This window comes from Metarhizium album, assembly GCF_000804445.1.
Source record: "Metarhizium album ARSEF 1941 chromosome Unknown scaffold_42, whole genome shotgun sequence".
Taxonomy (NCBI): domain Eukaryota; kingdom Fungi; phylum Ascomycota; class Sordariomycetes; order Hypocreales; family Clavicipitaceae; genus Metarhizium; species Metarhizium album.
Window position 1 is genome coordinate 67,409 of NW_024467616.1, and position 18,806 is coordinate 86,214.

At 57.5% G+C, this 18,806-nt stretch overlaps 8 protein-coding genes across 8 annotated transcripts; 3 read left to right on the forward strand and 5 right to left on the reverse strand.

The window, feature by feature from the left end:
• Nucleotides 1-15: 15 nt before the first annotated feature.
• MAM_08075 (uncharacterized protein) lies at nucleotides 16-1,539 on the reverse strand (the record flags this gene model as incomplete). Its single annotated transcript, XM_040826873.1, has 1 exon — nucleotides 16-1,539. The coding sequence occupies one exon, from the start codon at nucleotides 1,537-1,539 to the stop codon at nucleotides 16-18; it is 1,524 nt and encodes a 507-aa protein (XP_040675132.1).
• A 1,589-nt stretch (nucleotides 1,540-3,128) lies between these two features.
• MAM_08076 (uncharacterized protein) lies at nucleotides 3,129-3,473 on the reverse strand (the record flags this gene model as incomplete). Its single annotated transcript, XM_040826874.1, has 1 exon — nucleotides 3,129-3,473. The coding sequence occupies one exon, from the start codon at nucleotides 3,471-3,473 to the stop codon at nucleotides 3,129-3,131; it is 345 nt and encodes a 114-aa protein (XP_040675133.1).
• An 869-nt stretch (nucleotides 3,474-4,342) lies between these two features.
• Nucleotides 4,343-5,088, forward strand: MAM_08077 (Homeodomain-like protein; the record flags this gene model as incomplete). Its single annotated transcript, XM_040826875.1, has 2 exons — nucleotides 4,343-4,672; nucleotides 4,729-5,088. 2 exons carry the CDS (start codon nucleotides 4,343-4,345, stop codon nucleotides 5,086-5,088), a joined length of 690 nt encoding a protein of 229 aa, XP_040675134.1.
• Nucleotides 5,089-6,852: 1,764 nt separating this feature from the next.
• MAM_08078 (uncharacterized protein) lies at nucleotides 6,853-7,271 on the forward strand (the record flags this gene model as incomplete). Its single annotated transcript, XM_040826876.1, has 2 exons — nucleotides 6,853-7,093; nucleotides 7,141-7,271. The coding sequence occupies 2 exons, from the start codon at nucleotides 6,853-6,855 to the stop codon at nucleotides 7,269-7,271; spliced, it is 372 nt and encodes a 123-aa protein (XP_040675135.1).
• A 182-nt stretch (nucleotides 7,272-7,453) lies between these two features.
• MAM_08079 (Dynamin) lies at nucleotides 7,454-9,895 on the reverse strand (the record flags this gene model as incomplete). Its single annotated transcript, XM_040826877.1, has 1 exon — nucleotides 7,454-9,895. The coding sequence occupies one exon, from the start codon at nucleotides 9,893-9,895 to the stop codon at nucleotides 7,454-7,456; it is 2,442 nt and encodes an 813-aa protein (XP_040675136.1).
• Nucleotides 9,896-10,761: 866 nt separating this feature from the next.
• MAM_08080 (uncharacterized protein) lies at nucleotides 10,762-11,426 on the forward strand (the record flags this gene model as incomplete). Its single annotated transcript, XM_040826878.1, has 2 exons — nucleotides 10,762-11,130; nucleotides 11,184-11,426. 2 exons carry the CDS (start codon nucleotides 10,762-10,764, stop codon nucleotides 11,424-11,426), a joined length of 612 nt encoding a protein of 203 aa, XP_040675137.1.
• A 146-nt stretch (nucleotides 11,427-11,572) lies between these two features.
• MAM_08081 (Glycosyltransferase, DXD sugar-binding motif protein) lies at nucleotides 11,573-12,556 on the reverse strand (the record flags this gene model as incomplete). The annotated part of the gene is made up of 1 exon (XM_040826879.1): nucleotides 11,573-12,556. The coding sequence occupies one exon, from the start codon at nucleotides 12,554-12,556 to the stop codon at nucleotides 11,573-11,575; it is 984 nt and encodes a 327-aa protein (XP_040675138.1).
• Nucleotides 12,557-15,392: 2,836 nt separating this feature from the next.
• MAM_08082 (General substrate transporter) lies at nucleotides 15,393-17,409 on the reverse strand (the record flags this gene model as incomplete). The annotated part of the gene is made up of 3 exons (XM_040826880.1): nucleotides 15,393-16,306; nucleotides 16,384-16,695; nucleotides 16,752-17,409. 3 exons carry the CDS (start codon nucleotides 17,407-17,409, stop codon nucleotides 15,393-15,395), a joined length of 1,884 nt encoding a protein of 627 aa, XP_040675139.1.
• Nucleotides 17,410-18,806: the final 1,397 nt, after the last annotated feature.

An 18,806-nucleotide genomic window follows, 5' to 3' on the forward strand; every position in this document is an offset into this window, starting at 1 on the left:
AATCAAAGAAGTTAACTAGACGACTTCACCTTCTGCCGACTTGCCCCCCCTCCTTGCCTTGGCACCGGCTTTCAACGCTTCCCACTTCTCCCGGTACTTGTCCAGCGTCTTTTGCATTTTCCGATTGTCCTTCTCCAGCCGCTCCGTTTGTTTCATGGCGGCGGCCAGTTGCTCTTCCATGTCGAGTGTCTTCCTGCGCAGCGCTTCATCCCCAGCCACGTTTGCCGCATGTGCCGGGGCAGTCGGCGAGCCGGGTCTCATTACGCGGTACGACTCTGCGAGAGCCATTGCTGAGTTTTGGGAGCTCGCCTCGAATGCGTGCAGACGCTTCGACACAACGTCCAGTGTGTCCTTTAAGGATCTGTTCTGCAGGCTGAGTTCTTCAATGGTATTCCGGAGGTCCTTTTCAGTTTTATGCGCCGTGCCCAGCCTGCGTTTGCTGCCAGAGGAGACGGGGACGAGTGTCTCGCGAGCATCCACAAAGTCGTCGTCTTCGTCTTCCGGGCGAGAGTGGTCTGTGTCGTTGCTGTGCAGCGATGCGCCGAGACGACGCTTCTCCTTTTCAGCATATGTCAGGATGTTGGCGTAGGACAGGGTGTGGCCGGTGGTGGGGACGACGTAGAAGGACTCGTTGGTAGGGTGGCCCTCGCGGGCGAGGGCGCGCATGGTAGCCTTTGAGTATATCTTTGACAGGTCCGGGTCCAGGTTGAACGAGGTTGGCGGTTGGCGCGGAGCCCTGCGCTTCGGGGGGGACGATTCGACGGGCTGCTCAATCGTGGACGGTTCATGCACGGGCTCCTCCTGGATCAGGGGGAGACCGGCGAAAGCGAGAGGGGCAGAGATCTTGTTGATGAGGCTCCCGAAGGTATTGTAGAACCGAGCGTACCCGGCGTCTTCGCTCACGACTGCCGAAGCCGTGGCTTGATCGGCCCAGGGCTCAGAAGCAGGGCTCTTTTTGGCGCGGGGCTCCGTCTTGGGGGGAGCCATGGGCGGGACCCAAGTAGGCTTGCCAGGCTGCGTGTCGATGATGCTCTGCATCTTGGACCTCGACCCATGGCGGCGAGGATGCGGGTCCACGTTTCCAGGAGCCTGGTCATTGGAAATGCTCGGGCTGAGCGGCTGTCCTCGATACTTGGACCGGATTCCCCTCGCGGAAGCCAGGTTGCTCGCAATCGAAGACGACATTTCGCGAGCCGCGAACCCCTTCTGTGTCAGACTGGGCATCTTCTTGCCGGACTGCTGGGTGGGCGAGCTGTTCTTTTCGTCGAGCGATGGCTTCTCGCTGACATGCTCTTCGCCGTTCTGGGAGACGGGGTCCGGCTGCAAGTTGAGGAGCTCAGCAAGGCGTCGATGGTGCTCCTCGAGAAGCTTCAGAGTACGAAGGGCTTCCACGCTGGTGGTGTTGCGGGCGGCATTGGCAAATTCGCCGGCGGCGAGGGTGTGCTCGTTGATGGCGACGGTCGTGTCAGCAGACTGGCGGGTTGCAACGGCGGCTGCGGCGGCATGGTCGTGAGCCTTGACGACCGGAGAGGACTCCATCCCGGGCGTGTCGATGCGGCGGCGCAACGAGCTGGTATGCGATTGTAGGAAGGTGGTGATGGTTGACGTGAAGTGGATGAAGGCATCGGAGCCTCGAGGAACATTGCCAAGTCAGCCAACTTCCGCATCTGGACATGTTCCAAGTGGGGAATGTGGAGAAGTGGAGCAGCAAGCACGGCGAGCAAGTACCAAAGTATCGTGCCGAAGTGGACGTGACGACAATGTGGTTTTCATCCTCCAACTATGCGGTTTCTGAGCAATTAGGGCCATGTGAAAAGAATCCGTAATCTTGTCCTCCTTGTCCTTTGGACTCTGCGGCTGGCGACATGTTGGAATGAGATTTACAGACACACACATATGATCCTGGCCACCACAAAAATCAAGCAGGACTCCTTTCATCCTTATGCAGTCAAGGGAGCCCAATTTTCACATACGCGCGACTCTCCCCGTAGCTTTGAGATGATTTTGAATCCACTTGGTGCTCACCAGAGCCGCCAAGGAAGGCTCTCTTCTCACCATGGTGAATATTAGAGTTGGCGGCCTTTGCTATCCCAGGCGTGGAAGAAGAAACCGCGTTGTGTGGAGTATATAAATACTGTAGATCAACTCCCCCCAGTAGCAACAAACCCTTGTTCCCGCGCGAACCAGATCCGAGGTTTTTATGAATGCCCCGAGTTCGAGGCCTCGAGTTGTGGTGCATCAGCACAGTTCGGAACCCTACTGGCATTCGGTGACGGAAGAGGTGGCCAAAAATACACGAGCTCCGGGCGAAATACCTCTCTCGGAAGGATCGGCTGCTCGGTTTAAAGGATAGCGTGGAGCCACCACCGGCACTAGTCGGTCGGTTCAAGACTGTTGAACTTGCAGCTGCCTTTGGAGCATCACTTGCCGCAGGTATATAGTCTTTCTCATAGAAATGACCACTACTACTATGCGGCAAGGCTACAGAATGGTGCACGGTTTTACAGTTCGGCATTGCTCGAGGCCCAGACATGGGAATCACGAATCGTACGATTATCATAGGGGGCTTTGGGACAGTAGAAACCCAGGGCATCATGGCTGTGGCAGCCGGCACGTGAGCCTTGGGGACCACGGGGATGAAGTGCCATGGAACCAGTGACAGATATCAAGCTTAGGGAGCAGCTCAACTCGGCGGCATCAAGTGGCACAGCGCGGGGATATGAGATACGGGAATTCCATTCTGCACCGTGGAGTCTGAGCTCCGAGGCAGCAAGGCTGTTGAAGCGTACGCTAGGAAATCCGTCTTGACCACGACCCTGGTTGGTTGTAAGATGGCATTCGACTTCGACTTGGGCCCTTCCGGATTGTCCTGCCCGCCGTTGATGTAGTTGTTGACGTGAGGCCGTCACCAGCAGCTCAGGTAGAGATGCTTGGCGGCGGCACAATGTCAATGCGGCCCTGCCCTTGTCGTGACTAGTAGGGGAGGTCGAAGAACACGGGGCCTGCGAGCGGTGTTGCCTCGTCTCCTGAAGACAAGTAGCCTCGTACGTGCCAAGCCCCTTCACCTTGTCCGTGGCAGAGGTCAATATCGAAGAGTCGATGCGCACCTCGCCATCGGCGCCCGGCGCCTAGTGTCGGGACACGAAGCTATCGATGTGGTTCTCCTGCCAGGTTGTGTCGCCCGTATCTGTGCTCTCGTCCACGTCCACGTCTTCCACGTCTTCCATTACTTGCACGCCTTCCACGTCCGCATGGTCCGTCTGTAGATCGTCCACGTCCGCGCCGTCGTCCGCCTTCCACCGGCCGATCCAGTTGTCGTCCGCCGGCTTATCCGTCGTGCCAGGAACTTGGATATCCCTCTTCTGCGCGATGCTGCCGCCAGAGGGCTTGCGCCATTGGTTGCGAAATTCCACAGCTGAAGCCACACGCGAGAAACTCGCCAACACCAGTGCGACGACTGCAACGCAACGCATTGTCGAAAAACAAGCTGTCGATGTATGAGCTGGGTGAAGTTTCGATAAAAGATGGCAATCGCCGGCTGATGGTTTTCACATGGCGGTACCTTTCCCAGAGACGACCGGCCTCTTTTATGCAAGTAACCAGGAGCAGCCATCTGCCATCAACAGCCCTGCAAAGCCAGTCTGGAACGAATCCATCCATCACGTCGAGACCTTGCCATTCCGGTCGGTGGTTTGACGCTTCGTCGCCTCTTGGCACAATCCTTTGGTCCTCGCAGCCCAGGGATGCCCACCGCCATGTCATGTTCAACATCGCTCGGGTGACGATGGAGCCGGCGGCCGGCGAGGACAAAGAAAACGCTACTCTTGGGGCGGCATACCTTCCGAAGGAGTTTTCCGCACGCGCCTTGGTCCATCTCCCATGTGAGCGGAGCGATGGATTCGCTTAGAACAGGGCGTCATCGACTCCAGCCGCCAGAGGCACGTCAAACTGCGACGCTAACCCATCCATCTCCCTTGGCCCAAATCGAGCCCCGTTGAAATTTGATCCTGTGTCTCGAGGTGGAGTCGTCAAGAAGGCGGGCTACAAGACAAGATGGCGTGTTGGCGTAACCCGAATAACTACCTTGATCGGCATGTAATGATAGCACGCGGGCTTCTTCCTTGGCAGCACGACTCGCCCACTTTGCCGCACGAAAGTCCTGTCACCATGCTCAGTAGCCTATTTTCGTTGTCTGTCGTTGGTTGTTGTTGTAATCGTGCCCGCCCCACTTTATGTGGTTCGGCTAGCAAAAGCCCTCACCACCAAAGGTGGTGCTCGACAGCAAGGCGGGCCGGACACCAAGGCGGGCCAATTTTCAACCTAGACGCGTTGAACCGCGAAAATGGCTGCAACTAGCGTCCAAACGGCAAAAAGCGATGTCGAATTACGTGTCAACGAGGCTCTTGAGTATATTGAGGAAAATCCAGGTGCAAAAATTCGCTCTGTGGCGAAGAAATTCAACGTGCCTCGTAGCCGGCTTCAACGACGTGCTAACGGCGTTCCTGCTAGGAAAGGCCATCCAGCAAGAAATACAATGCTTTCACGAGAAGAGGAAGTTGCTTTATGTAACTATATCGATCGCCTTGATAAGGCCAACTTCGCTGTACGACCTGAATTCATTACAGATGCTGCACATTTAGTTGTTACAAAGCGAAGAATCGCCGACGGATGGGTAAGCCGCCCGCAAGCATGACACGACCGTGGCCACCGTTGCGCTAACATTGAGAGGGCGGCACGCGCAAGATCAAAACGATACACCATGCATCCGTGCTCTACGAGCGAGCAACCGAGGACCGGACACGATACCAGGGGCGCACACGAGCAGACTTTGATACTCTACACCAGTCTGTCCACGAGTTCCGTGTCGTGGATAGATCCGACGCGCATACTCGGGAGATTCGGGGCGCGGAGCGGCCCTCGGCGCAGGCGACTTGGCCGGTTCAAGGGCACGAGCACGAGCACGAGCACGAGCACGAGCTCGACACTAATACCTTGTTGAACCAGCTTTTCGCGGAAGTCAGCAATAACCTCGACGAGCAGGGGGCCTGGTCTCAATGGTGGCCGGCGATTGATCAGGTGGATCTTTAATGAGCTGCGTAATTACATCCGGGGTTTTTTTTTTCGTTGAAGCTTCCAATGAATGAGTGACGACCTTTGATTTTTTTGATTTTTTTTTTAAAAAGGGCTGTAATATCTGGTTTTCTATACATGTCCTATTTTTATTTCCCGGTCTAGAAAAACAGTCAACAGATAATGCACCTCTTCATATGGCTCCCCTCCCGTCACCGCCAACAAATGCATACCTGTCGCGTCAACCATTCGCCGTTTCTCCTTCCAATCACGCCTTTGCAAAGACCTTTCTCGAGTTCATCAGGCGAACAGCAAGCATAAAGAGCATGCCGACAAAAGGCGCCACAACCACGCCAAGAGGACGTTTTTTGAAGCAGCTAAAAAGGCACGTAAATGGCGTCTGGATTCTGTACTAGATCTACTAGAAATTTGGGACGAGAAGGGTGTACATTATAGGCGAAGAGGTTAATAGCGTTATTAGGTTGAAAATTGGCCCGCCTTGGTGTCCGGCCCGCCTTGCTGTCGAGCACCACCTTTGGTGGTGAGGGCTTTTGCTAGCCGAACCACATAAAGTGGGGCGGGCACGATTAGTTGTCGTTGTCGGTGTTGCGGCTTTGCCAATGGCTCCTCGCTTCTTGCGGACGCCCCTGGTTGAGGAAAAGAAAAGACAGGCGTGGCCGAGGTTCACGTCAAGCCTGCCTTTGTTTCGAAGCAAAAATCGCGAAAACTAGCTCCTGTCACGTACAGGCTCAGCAGCCGGGGAGGCCTCGCATGCCACTGATACGACAACTGTCGAGAACGTATCAAACATCACGCCCATCAGGTACAAGCTACCTCGGGAGCCAAAGGACGGCGTGAAAAGTATCGAGCACGTTTCGCTTCCCCAGATGCAGATACAGTGAGCGGCGTCGAGTAACGTTGCCGAGGTTCATCGATACTTGGACTGCAGCTCGCGGCTCGTAAAGCGGCCCAGAGACGCAACGATGTTAGCACGCGCTGCCGCTCTCTGCCTCGAGCCACGGGGGCAATATCAACTCGAGAGCTACGTTCCACCCGTCAAAGCGATGAGTCCATTTCCGGACCGGGCTACGCCGTCGGACGGCGGAGAGAGTCGGTGAAATCACGCCCGAAGGGTGCGCGGGAGGCCCGTGATTCGTGAAGGGGCGGACTCGACTTGATGGATATTCACGATCGCGGCAAGTTCGCACCCGACGCGGGACAATGCCGTTTCCGTTAGAGATCATGGGTCCGGGGAAGCCGGGGAAGCGAACAAACAATGACGAGCCGTTCTGGAAATCGAAGCCTCTGCGGGCGCCACCCGGGGAAATCACAGGAATACGAATGGCCCTGCGGCGAGGGAGCATCGCGTTCCCCTCGTGCTAGGCGGCAGATGCTCTCTGCAAGCGACGCTGCCTGCGTTTGAAACTCGCTCGGACCGAGTAGTCCCTGCGGCATTTGTGCCTCGCTCGCATCAACTTTCAAGCACATGCTTGTGACGTGCCGTCATGCAGGCGTATACGATGTCCAACGACGATACGATGTCCAACGACGGACGCCAATGCGAGACGTCTGACTGACCATCTACTGCCCATCGGGCAGGCCGCAGTCCAGGATCGGTCAACTCAACTCTGCTCGCCTCTCATGTCCACGCTGGGATAGGGATATATAAACGGCAGCACGGTCGAGGACGGAGGGAAAGCTCGAGGCCATCACCGCCACCACCACCACTCGATCCAGGCTCAAGACCAAAAAGACCGCAGGACATGGTCTCAGCTCATCACCATGAAGTTCACCACACTCCCCATTCTCTTTGCCGCAGCGACTGCTGTCACGGCCGAGGAGTTCGAGCGTCTGCACCTCCCAAGTCCGCAGAACTGGATTGCAGGCAGCAGACTGTTCCCGGGGAGCATCATTGCGGGATACAACGCCGACTACGACAAGTACGATGCAAAGTCGTGGGCTCAACATGTCCTGACCCAGTGCAAAGGCTATGAGGCCTGCACGTCGTCCCTTTCCTTCTCAGGTAAGAGCTCTTTGGAGGCACGCTGCGGGAAGTATGCTGAGGAACAGGCATCAATTCTGGAACCCCCAAGGAGAGAGCGTGGTTCGGATACGTCTTTCGCGGTGGGAAAACGAAAGAGTCCGATTTTCAGAGAGCGGATGATGTCGAGGACAGCGTTGTCTATGTCAAGGACGACTAGACGTATACGTCGTCACGTCGACCGAGAAGGCATCTTGGGCCGTGTCCCAACGACGCTCCCGATGCATGCTGCCCAAAAGTCATGCTGTTGTACTTTCATTGAGTCGTCTACTGTACTTTCATTCTATACACTGTGCGCTGTGCTACATCGGAATCTACTGGTAACAAAGAAAAATATGGGCCTCAGGCCCTTGACGGAACTCCTCTTCTCGCCGTACTAGCAAACTTGTCCCTCCGTGCCGCCTCGTCTCTTGCATCGTAATATTGACCGGCATCCTCCACGCCTAGCTTCTGAGGCCGGGGAGGCGGAGGCGGTGCATGAACTGGGGCCTGGTCGCGCGAGATGCCGTAGTGCTGCTGGTCCCAGCTCTGTCCAGACTGATGACCCATGGTCCGGTTCACATCGTGGTGGGATTCTGGGGCAGCAGCGGGGCGTGGACGAGCGTCAGGCATGAGGCTTTGTCTCGGGCCATCTTCGTACACGGAGCGGCGTTGCTCCTGGAGCTGCCTCGGCTGGGCTTGTTGGTAATATGATGCCTGGCTAGAAGGCTGTCTCTTGGGCGGATGCTCATCGTCACTTGCCACTTCCGTCTCGTCTTCGTATGTTCTCAAGTCGCTCCTCATTGCCAGGCCAGCGCACATGCTCCTCGCCTCCTCGATGCTCTTCTTTTGGGCCTTGAGTTTCGTCCGCCGCTCTCTCGTCTCCTTGGTCTCGGCCGCAATGCTCTCAATCGTCGAGTCGGGCATCTGCAGGATCTCGATGGGATTGAAGAGTCGCAGCATACCCAGGAGCAAATGTCGTTCTGCGACTTGGGTGATGACATTTCTGGTAAAGATTCTCCCTGTCAGGTCGTAGTATATGAGCATCTTTTCAAGGACCTCCTCGGCCTCCGTGTACGTGCCGCCATTCTCAGTCGCTTCTGCACGCCACTTGCGCAGACGGTCCTCGTACTCCGGGTCGTAGGGCTGCACCTCGAGCTCCATATCGTCTGTCAGTCTTGCAAGTTCCTTCTCTGCCTCTTCCATGAGATCCTTCATTTTGACTTCGAGGAAGTGATATCGTAGCGGATCACGCATTCGGATGGGCCACACGTGGTCAATGACTTCGGCGAGGAACTCGTTGCAGATGACGCCGAGGTTGTCCTTGTATTCCCGAGCCAAAGAGGGCCACTTTCGCGAGTAGTCTTGGAAGAGAATGTATGGCGCGCGTGGGTTCGAGTCCAGCGGGAGCTCGTTACCGCGAACTTGGCAGAGAAGGGGCTCAACCTCCATCTGCGCAAAGTCCTTCTTGGATATACCGGCAACAGCAGGGGGGGAAACATGCTGTCCATCGATAGTGGTAGTGCTGGTGGCGGCATCGGCAAAGTTGAGATGCCTGCCTTGCTGGCGAAATAGGCGTGAAAAGCGCTCGCTTTCCTCGCGAGCGCGAGCGCGGAGTTTGTGCGCAGGTGTACCCTTGGGACTGGACTGCCGGGCAAAGAATTTCTCCCCAAAGGGATTCTTGTAGTTGCCGTTGACGGCGGGCGTAACGAGGTTGTTGGAGGCTGAGAATAGTTCACCCATTTCGAACCGCATCTCTTCGATGGTGTCTTTGGCATTGCCCAAGGTCTTAAGTTCGGCATCACACCGCTCGAGGGCCTCTTGGATCTGCCTTCGTAGGGACTGCACATGCTTTCCAATGTGTCTCTGCAGCTGGGTGCTCAACTTCTGCCGCAGAGACGCGACTCCCCACATATGAGGAGGCAAAGAAGACCAACGGCCTCTGGTGAAAAAGTCTGCTTCCTTGCGGGCGCGGTCTGGCGGGCTCAGCCACTGCTCGGTTGGGCCCGGGTTGAGAAGAACGTACCACCCCAGGTTGAAGTGATTTTGGCGATCCTTGTTCATGACGAGTTCGATAAATTTTTCCTCGAGACCGATTTGCTCCGTCATGTCGGGCTTGGTCAGGACGCCGATTGTTCGCGAGCCCTTGGGGTCAAACTGCCTTGCCTTCTTCAAGATGGGTGCCTGGACATAGTCGGTATTTCCGCCGATGACGGCGAGGATGATGGTGCGGGAACTCTTCATGTATCGGTCGGAAAGGGCCTCGATGGTCTGGATATCAGCCTCAGACTGGTCTCTGTTGGCAATGCGCACCAGACCAGGCAAATCGACCAGAGTCAAAAGGGGCATGTCAGGGCCGCTCTTGTCAATGACGTGAATGTCCCGGGCAGCAAAGCGGCCAGGAATGTCGCGAGGAGCAATGAGGTTCGTAGCGTCTCGCATCATCGTCTCAAAAGGAACGTCTCCAGTGATGTTGCCTCCATATTGCGCGAGCCGAGCCTGGTCGTTGAGGGGCCGACTCCTGTCTGGGATGATGGAGACCCTGAGAGAAGTCTCCTTTGCTCGTCGCAGTCGGATCTCTGTAGCGAAGCGCGTACAAGCACCGGCGTCTCTGGGAAACGGCGTGCCAGAGATGGCCTCCAAGACGGAGCTCTTCCCCGCAGACTGGTCGCCAACGACGACGATTTGCGGCAGCTTGACGTTGTCCAGCTGTGCATATTGCAGCTTGTCGATGAAATCGAGCAGGCTGCGCTGTTCGGTAGCCAGGCCCTGGGTATCCAGGGACGACTCGATAGATGGAGCCATGTCTGGACTGTGAGAATCCGGAACGGTGACGCTTTTGTCTTTTTTGATGGTGTAAACGGACGAGGATTGGGAAATGCCGTGAAGAAGAACCAGCCGTGTCGCTGTATAAAAGTTGGACTGGACAAAGAAACAAAGGGAAGGCCTCCTCACAAAGAACGAGAAGGAAGCGCAGCGCCGGCCTCGCTCCACTCACGTGTTATCAGCCGGCCTTGTTATGCACGCCCGATCCGATGCCGATGCAAGAGGCCTCTTGGATGAATTGAATTTTGATTGGGCTGCCTCGCTGGATGACGTGGCGGCCGCGAGTCTTGGCCCACGCGGCTGTGAAACCAGGGGTCTGGGTCGCCACCCGCCACCAGTGGCCGTGCTCTTGGGAATTACCTGATGTGGCGCAGCTTGCGGCGGTGCGCTGGTCAATTGATCCACTCATGTTGCAGCGTTGGACAAGTCGTGACTACGAGTTGGGCTAATGACGACATATTCTGTTCGCCGTCAAAGTGGCAAGCCAAAGACGTTAGGCCAAGTTGCCCGTGTCATAATAGGGCTGGTCGTTTCTGCTCACAGTCAGCAAAATACGTTGAACGTCCACCGCCGGAAAACGTCTATCGTCCATGTCTGCCCCGGCTGCTTTTCGCCGGTTCAACTCCGAGCACAGCTTGCTTCTCTTGCCGGTCGCCAAGATAGATGGGCGTGGACGACAATATCATCTCTGACACTGGGCGCAACTCTTCGCTTTTGACGGCGACCATGTCGAGCCTGGAGACCACGGCCACGTCCTCTAGATGACCAGCAGCCACGATTGGCACGCGGCCTTTTCGGATCCCCTTTGCCGACTTCTCTCTACGGCTCTCACGGCCTTTGCACTCATGACACTCTTCACGCTCGTCACAAGACCTGTGGCAGATCGCTCTGCATTGTGGCTGCCATCCACGCGTACCGACCGACGCAATGGAACGACGGCTGCTGACCCGGAGAACTATCCTCCCGGAATAACATTGCTAGACAACGACGCAGGGAACAGCACGCTGGGCTTTAGTTCCATTTATCTTGTATACATAGCGGGCCGGTACGATCGCCTCGACGCCATGGCGCTGCAGTCGTACCTGTCGGGCGTCGACCTGACCGAGTACGCGGCCGTCGGGCCAGAGTTGATCAAGGACGTAGGCATGCCGCCGACTCGGAAGCCAGGAAAGCTACGCAAGGGCGAGAAGGGCTGCTGGAGAGCACATGCCAACGTAGACACCCCTTCTCCACGGACACCGTTCTATCGGCCCTGAAGCTGTTGCAGGTATGGTCAGCAACGCTCAGGCACAGACTTCCGCCCGTTCTCATCGTGGAGTCGGATGCAACGTGGGATATCAACAGAGCTGGAATCTTCTCGGGCCTGTTGGCCTTGTTTACCCGCAACAAGGCATGGCTGAATGTCGAGGCCTCTGCCAGCGTTTGGACAACCAAGGCATATCACCAAGATGTTGCCCAAGCTCGCGACCTACAACAGCACCCAGTGCGAAACACCTTGTTACGCCGTTGATGTTATACGAAGAGCAGGCTTGGGGGACAATTTTCCCATTATACAATGACGCGGGTATTCTCTTTGGTACATGTGTGAAAATCAAGAAACGGGAGTACATTGGGCGGTCCGACGTGATGCATGCAGCCCAGCCCGGCCGCCTCGCCTCATCGACGCCCCTTTCTCCAACGACATCGCCACAAGACAGACACCAGAAGCACGACGGCAATCACGACGTAGACGCCGACCCGGAGGCTCTCTGCCCGCACACGGTCCGCCACCCAGTTCAGCACATAGCCATCCACTCCATGCCACGAGCGCCCTGCCGCGTGCCGGATCACCGTGCGTCCGTAGCTCGCGCCCAAAACCCCCAGCTCGTGATCCGAGGCGCCGTACATCCACGAATACTGCCGAAAGGCCGACGTCACCATGAGCGGGCCCGTCGACCAAAAGACGCGCAGGTACGGCAGAAGAATCCGCCTCGACGGCGAGCCGCCTCGCCGCTTGGCCTCGTAGAGCGCCCAGCGCAAAAACTCGGACCCTCGCTCCGCCATGAAGAAGTGGTTGCTCAGGCCCAGCGCCCCTGACGTCGGAGCAAATATGCCCCGTAGACCAACGTGCCGCAGGCAGGTCAGCTCCTCTGCCGCCCCGGGGTAGACGTCCAAGTCGGCGTAGATGCCGCCCTCGGCGTGGACGACCACGAGCCTGGCCAAGTCGGCCCGCTGGATGTCCAGCGCGTACCCCTCGTACGTCGATGACAACCACGGATACTCGGTCTCGACAAGTCTCCGGACGTCCTTGTCCGTCCACAACTTGACCGTGTAATTCATCACTTCGACCTTTGCCCGCCACGACGCGAGGGACGCCTCGGCCGAGTAGGTCAAGACGTTGTCCGTCTTCCATATCTGATGGACTATATTCGGAATCCGCGAGTCGGCTGCCGCCGTGGATGAGCCGTTCGTCCCGGTCGTCCCGGTCGTCCCGGCATCCGGCCGAGCGCACGCCTCGACGATTTCTATCGACTCCGATATCCGGCCACACAGCAAAAAGGCGTCATTGAAACTAAGCTGGTGCAGCACGACAATCGCCGCGAGAGACAGCACAAGGACGGCAACGAGCCTGCGTGAGCTTCGCCATATCCCGGCTCTCATTTGCGGCGTGGCACGGCAGCCCGGCGCCACTGACACCGAACTAGACCGGGCGTGGTGGCGGGTGGCAGTCCAGAAACGACGGCCGCAAGGGCGATGCGTATTATATACAACGGGCGCTTTTTATCGATGACAGAGCCGCGAGTGTCCGTCATGTCGAGGGAGAGATGGACGGGAAAATCAAAAAAGGTCTGCGAGGCAAGTAATAAGGGCACAAGGGGCCGGACCGCGAGACGCGGCCGCATGAGCGTGCAAGACGAACGACTCCTGGGATTTAAATGAAAGAGACAGCGGCAAGGGAATGAATGAATGGATGGATGAATGAATGGCAAGGGCGCATAATGCGTAGCCCCCCCCCGGCCCTGGGAGCCCGGGGGCCCGGTAGCCCGGTCCCTTTGAAGCAGAACATGGGTGATGCCGGCGATTCATGCGTTTAGGCTAATTAATGGACAGCAAATTCAATGACGGGGGGTTTCCGGAATAAATTAACAACCATGCTCGGTAGTGGTGCTTTCTAGAATGCGGCAGCGGCGTTCTTTTTCTGCGGGTTTGCCACGACGCTGCGCCAAGTTGTGCCAGCCATGGTCATGCTTGGAATTCGGTACGACACGAGTCACACGACAAGGGGTGTATATAGACTACTCCATTTGTCAAGTATAACCAGTCTTTCTGTTCATCGCTTGACAAGGATCGGGAAATCTCTCCCAAATCTGGAGGAAGAAGAATTCATTGTTCTCCACAACTCTCCCCCTTGATGAAATCTAGCTTCAAGTTTGCCAGCTCATTAGGCTGAAAGGCTTTCAACGTGGGATCATTCCGTCATGGCATCTGCGCCACCGATAGACGGGTCAAGGTGTGAGGGCCTCCATTCTACAACCGTCTCCAGCGACCTTGACCAAGGGGTTGAAGACGGACGGGAGACAAGCTGCGCCTCCTGTACCAGCTGGACTAGCTCATGAGACTTGTTCTCGCGCCGTACCCCGGGCAAAGCAGGTCGCTCAGCAGACACACGTGAAGAATGAAGCTTCACGAGAAATTCGGCGAGTAGCCGAGCGTGGCGTCTGAAGTCACAGGGGCAAGGAAGCCGAGAGATTAATGGACACGTGGAATTTCTGGCTTGCGAGGTGATACCGGGCGAACACCGCTTTTACACGTTAAAAGACTCGGACTTTTTATATCCATGACTTCAGCAGGATCATATATGATTATTGTGTCGTGCTCCCCCTCATAGCTCTGTCGTGATGCACGACACGCGTAACAAAATGCAGCTGTGCTCTGACCTTCAGGTAGCTGGGGCTGGAATTTGCGAACCAGGCTCCAACTTGGCGTTGTGTTTGAATCTTCACATCCATCTCGACGCATGCGGTTGACGGGGTTTTGTTTGTAGAAGCAGTTCAACGCAAAAAAGGGCAAAAGTCGCGGAAGACCACGATATCAAAGACGAAGAGACGCTGGTCCATCCCCATTTAGAAGACTGCTGCAAATTCAGGACGGGGCTCCGTACCACAAGCCTGTCGTTTTATCAGAGACCAACAAGACTGTTGCCAATTTCTCCTCCCAACTCCCCGACAACATGCGCGCATATATCGCCGGTGCCTCTTATTCGGCTGCACTTCGATTTACAACATACCATGTTTTTATTTACAATCTACGTCTCATTCAGGCAAACTCACGTTCGGCTATCGAAATGGAAGGCCTAACCGACCGGCCGGGACGTTGAGACGCGTTGCACAAGGGCGCCACGTATGGACCGGGATTTCTGCGGGGCGTTTGCGAATGGTGTTGTGATACTCCGTACATGAGCGTATAATATTCCGTCCCCCCCAAGCTGAAGAGCCAAGCTGCCGGGGTTATGATGACGATATTAGGTGCTTGCGTCATCCCGAGCAAACGGGGCTGAGTGATGGTCCCATGTGGAGGCCTTGTCGCATGTTTGTCTTTGCCGAGTCGTGTTGGCGTCCCCAATACGCGAATCTGTATGGTCATGGTTCAAGCATAACTACGGAGTAGTCGGCGCCAGAACCAGGTCGTAGGCTCGTAGGCTCGTAGGCTCGTAGCTGTAGGGCTGGCTAGACCGCCGCCCGAATCTTCCATGCGAGCCAGGGCCCAGGACGACCCATTTCATCCTTGTCATGTCGCATCGGGTGGCTCTGGAGACGCGCGTCTCGGGCTGTTTGTGGGCTCTCACTCTCCTGGGCAGATCAGCAGGCACTCCTGGTCCGTTCAACCGCAAGCCTCCATCACCGCGTTGAGCATCCATGGTCCTATTCACTCTAAAATATTGACCCGTACGTCACACTTCACTGTTTGCATAGGGGCACTTCCGCCTCTATTCATCCTCGGGAAGAAGCCATCTGCCTCCAAGGTCTCCTTTCGTCTGTCAAATACAACTGCACAAACTATCCATAGACAAATGGCCCACGAGTGCTTGCTCTCGTCTTTCCCGGCAGCTCAGTGTCCGTCGCCGTTCCAACTTTGTCAGCAGCTCCGGAGTAACGGAGTGAAGGGTTGATGACCTTGCGCGTATGTTGGTGACATGGTATCAACATGGATCGCGCCCACAGAGGCCATGGACGGGATCAAGCCTCGTGGCAACGACGCAGAACTTTAAAGTCCTCGTCCCGTCAAGAAACGCAGCCGTGTTGTTTCCCCTCAAGTCCCGAAACCACATGTACGTGGCAAGCGGGAATGAAGCCACAACAGACGGGCATGTCTCGCGCAAGCCTCACTCTCCCTCGGGCGGTGTTTCAACGTCAAGAACCGCGCTGTCCAATCCGTGAGACCGGGGACAAGCCGAACACATGCCCATGTGCGCTGCACAGCCGGACCGGTCCAGCGACTACGAATACGCCAACCACCCGTGCCAGGAGTCCGTCAGTCGCTCGGCACGCGAGACGGTGAGATACGCCGACTTGGAAAGTCTATCCTGGACCTCTGCAAACTTGCGCGCGGGAGCCTTCTTCTCGAACAAAATATCCAGCTCGAGATACGACAGCCCCTTGGTCTCGGGCAGACGGAAAAGGCACCACACGAGACAGCACAAGGCCGTGCCGGCGTACAGAAAACACGACTTGCCATGGATGCCCCAGACGGCCGGGTTGAGCATGTTGGGCACGACGGCGGCGTTGAACATCATGGCGGCGTTGTACACGACCCTGGCCAGGGCGACCGTCTTGACCCTCAGCCGCGTCGAGGGCACCTCGGCCACGACGATGTAGCACACAGGGCCGATGGTCAGGTCGTAGACAAAGGTCATGAGGATGATGAGGCCGCCCAGGTTCCAGTCGCCCACGGCCGAGCTGGCCGAGGCCGCCGACACGATGCCGCCGGCGGAGAGGAGCACGACCGTCGAGGCCAGCCCGAAGACGTAGAGCTTCCGGCGGCCAATCTTGGACACGAGCAGCCACGAGATGGCGCCCCCGACCAGGGCCATGCCGTACATGCCCGTGGAGAGGCTGAACGAGTCGGACGGGCTGAAGCCGGCCTGCTCGAAGAAGTAGGCCGCGTAGCCGGTCAGGACGCCGCCCGAAAGGGCCTGGCAGATCCAGGCGACGCACGAGATCTCGGTTCTGCGGCAGTTGACGCCCTTGAAGAGGTCCGAGTAGGTCGCGCCGCCGTAGTTGAGCTCCTTCTCGACGCCGTTGATGTGCTCCATGAGAGCTATGCTGTCGTCGATGTGCGCGCCGGGCCGGCTGCAGAGCCGGCCGAGGGACCGGCGGGCATCGCGGGGCCTCTCGTGACGGACAAACCACCCTGCGTGCGCGAGCGAGGCGCTCAGTACAAGTTCACAACCATCTGGCCAGGGAGACGGCCCCTCGAGGCGTGCTTACAGGGACTCTCGGGCGCAAAGGACACGCCGACGAGCAGCGGAACGGCCCAGGCCCATTGCAGGATGACCGGCAGCCGGTACGACCACTCCGAAGTATTGTGCAGCATGGCCCGCAGGACGCCCGTTCCCAGGAGCTGCCCTGCCACCCAGCAGATGTTGATGTTGCTCAGGACGTAGGGCCGCAGGCCCGAGGGCACGACCTCGGCCGCGTACGTCGCGGCCAGCGTCTGGATGACGCCCCAGGGAATACCTGCAGCGCGGTCAGGCCGAGGGTCGCGGAAGGAAGAGGGCCAGCAACGGGCCAGTTGCTCAGCTGAGCCCAGCCGAGTCGCAAGCTGCAGTCTGAGCAAACAGAGGGCTCGTACGTACCGCACAAGGCCTGCGAGACCAGCAGCGTCGTGATGCTGTTCGCGAACACGGCGGGGAAGACGGACATGCACAGCCAGAGCAGGCTTCCCATCATGACCTTTCGATAGCCAACAATGTACGTGATGTATCCGTGGGTCAGCAGCCCGACCAGCTCGCAGGCGTAGGTTGCGTTCTGCAGGCCAATCTGCCACGCCGACGAGATCTCGTAGTCTCCGCTGCCCGGACGCGCTCCCGCCCTCAAGGTCCCGTACTTGCGTTGAAAGGCCGGGAACGCGACGAACCCGAACAGCAGCGACTTGCCGTACGCCTCGAGGACGACGGTCAGGAACAGCAGCAGCGACCAGCCCACGGCCTTGGGGTACTGGCGGCAGCACGTCAGGAAGACCAGTTCCTTGTCCGAGTCGAAGCCGCGCCGGACTCTGCGCGACGTCGTGTCGTCGTGGCCTCCCGGCGACAGCTGCGGGAACCAGAAGGTGTCCATGGACCGTGCGGATCCCAGACAGGGGGCCTTGACGGCGCTGGGGGGCGCCAGCAGAGGATTCGGATTCGGCTCGCCGCTCGAGGGATCCGGACGCGGCGCGGCTTCTGGGCGGCGAGTTGACGGGGTCGTCTGGCGCGGGCGGCCCGCCTCCTGAGCGCTTCCCCCGGATTCCGACATGGCAAACGACTTGGCGAGCGGGTCAGAGCGCTTGGGCGACTTGGCAGGCCGTCTTGGTGGTTTCGTCAAAGAGGCCTGCTCGCCTTCTTAAACCCGGGCGCGTAGACGGACGGATGCAAGGACGGATGAGTGTTGGGGCGAGGTGAAGACGGCCTCATCGCGCATAGCCACTCTGCGTACATTCAGCTGCCCCGGCAGCAATCTGGAACCTGGAGTCTGGAATCTCAAGACGGCACTGCCGCATGAAAAGCTCAGCCTGGCAAAAAAAGAGCCTGGCCTGCCGGCAGCCGACTGACTGGTGAGTGGTGACGGCGGCGAGTTTCCACGGCGCTAGGTCTCCCCATCGTCGGCCCTTGTGCCCGCGACAAATGAAGACCAGGGGAAATTGTGGGATGGAATCAATTGCAAACGCCATGCGTTGCCCACGAAAGGCTGCTGGGGTTCGAGACTCGGGCCAGCGGATAGCTCTACCGATCTGGACATTTTATGTGATGCGCAAAGGACTCGGGCGACACCCTGTCCCACGTAGACAGACACGTTTCACTACTTAGACATTTGGGTAGAATCTCCTGTGCCTGTGATGGGCTGCCGTGATGTCACACCAAAAGTTGGGCGTGGCCCACGCCACACTTTTGTGTTAGACCACCTTATATGCTTGCGACACGTGATGGGGTCCGGTTTTTGTCCAGCACCACGTACGCTGCAGCATTGCGAGCCGGACTGATGTCTGTGTGCCCGCAACGTGATCAGTCTTTTGACCTTTTCAAAACGCCCTTGTTCAGCACCCGACGGCGCGTTTCACGCAATTTCTCGGGGGTTGACGGAAAGCCCGGCGGCGACCGCACTCTCGCGCCATGCGCCGGCGCCGTGGCGTGGATGGCGCCCGACAACGCCGAGACATTCGTCTGCCGGACCATGAAGCCCCGAGGCAGCGACGCGAGGCCGTGGCCGGCAATGATGTAGATGAAGTTCAAAAAGAAAAAGACGTGTGCGCCCGGTCCTGCCGACCGAGATGTATTGGATGGAATGCGTATGGATATCCATGGCATACGGAGTTCGTCGGAGTTTTGTTTCTGCCGCTGCAGCGAAATCCACGCGAAACAGCCGGTGGGAGAGCAAGGGCAGCCTCTGTGTCCGGCTGTGTTGGGGCATCGGAGGCTCAGCGTGGCGGCAAATCAACAAAAGTTGTCGACTTGGATATTGGGGAAACCCGGCCAAGCAATCCCATGAAGCCTATTATACAATCGCAACCTGGTCCTCGTTGCGGTGCGATGCGGTGCGGCAGCCTCCCGCAAAGATATCAACCAACACGACTTGCTCACATGTCGATGAATATTGTAGAGCATCAAAGAGCGGCACGCAATAGTTGAGAGCACCAACAGTTCAGAACCAAGACC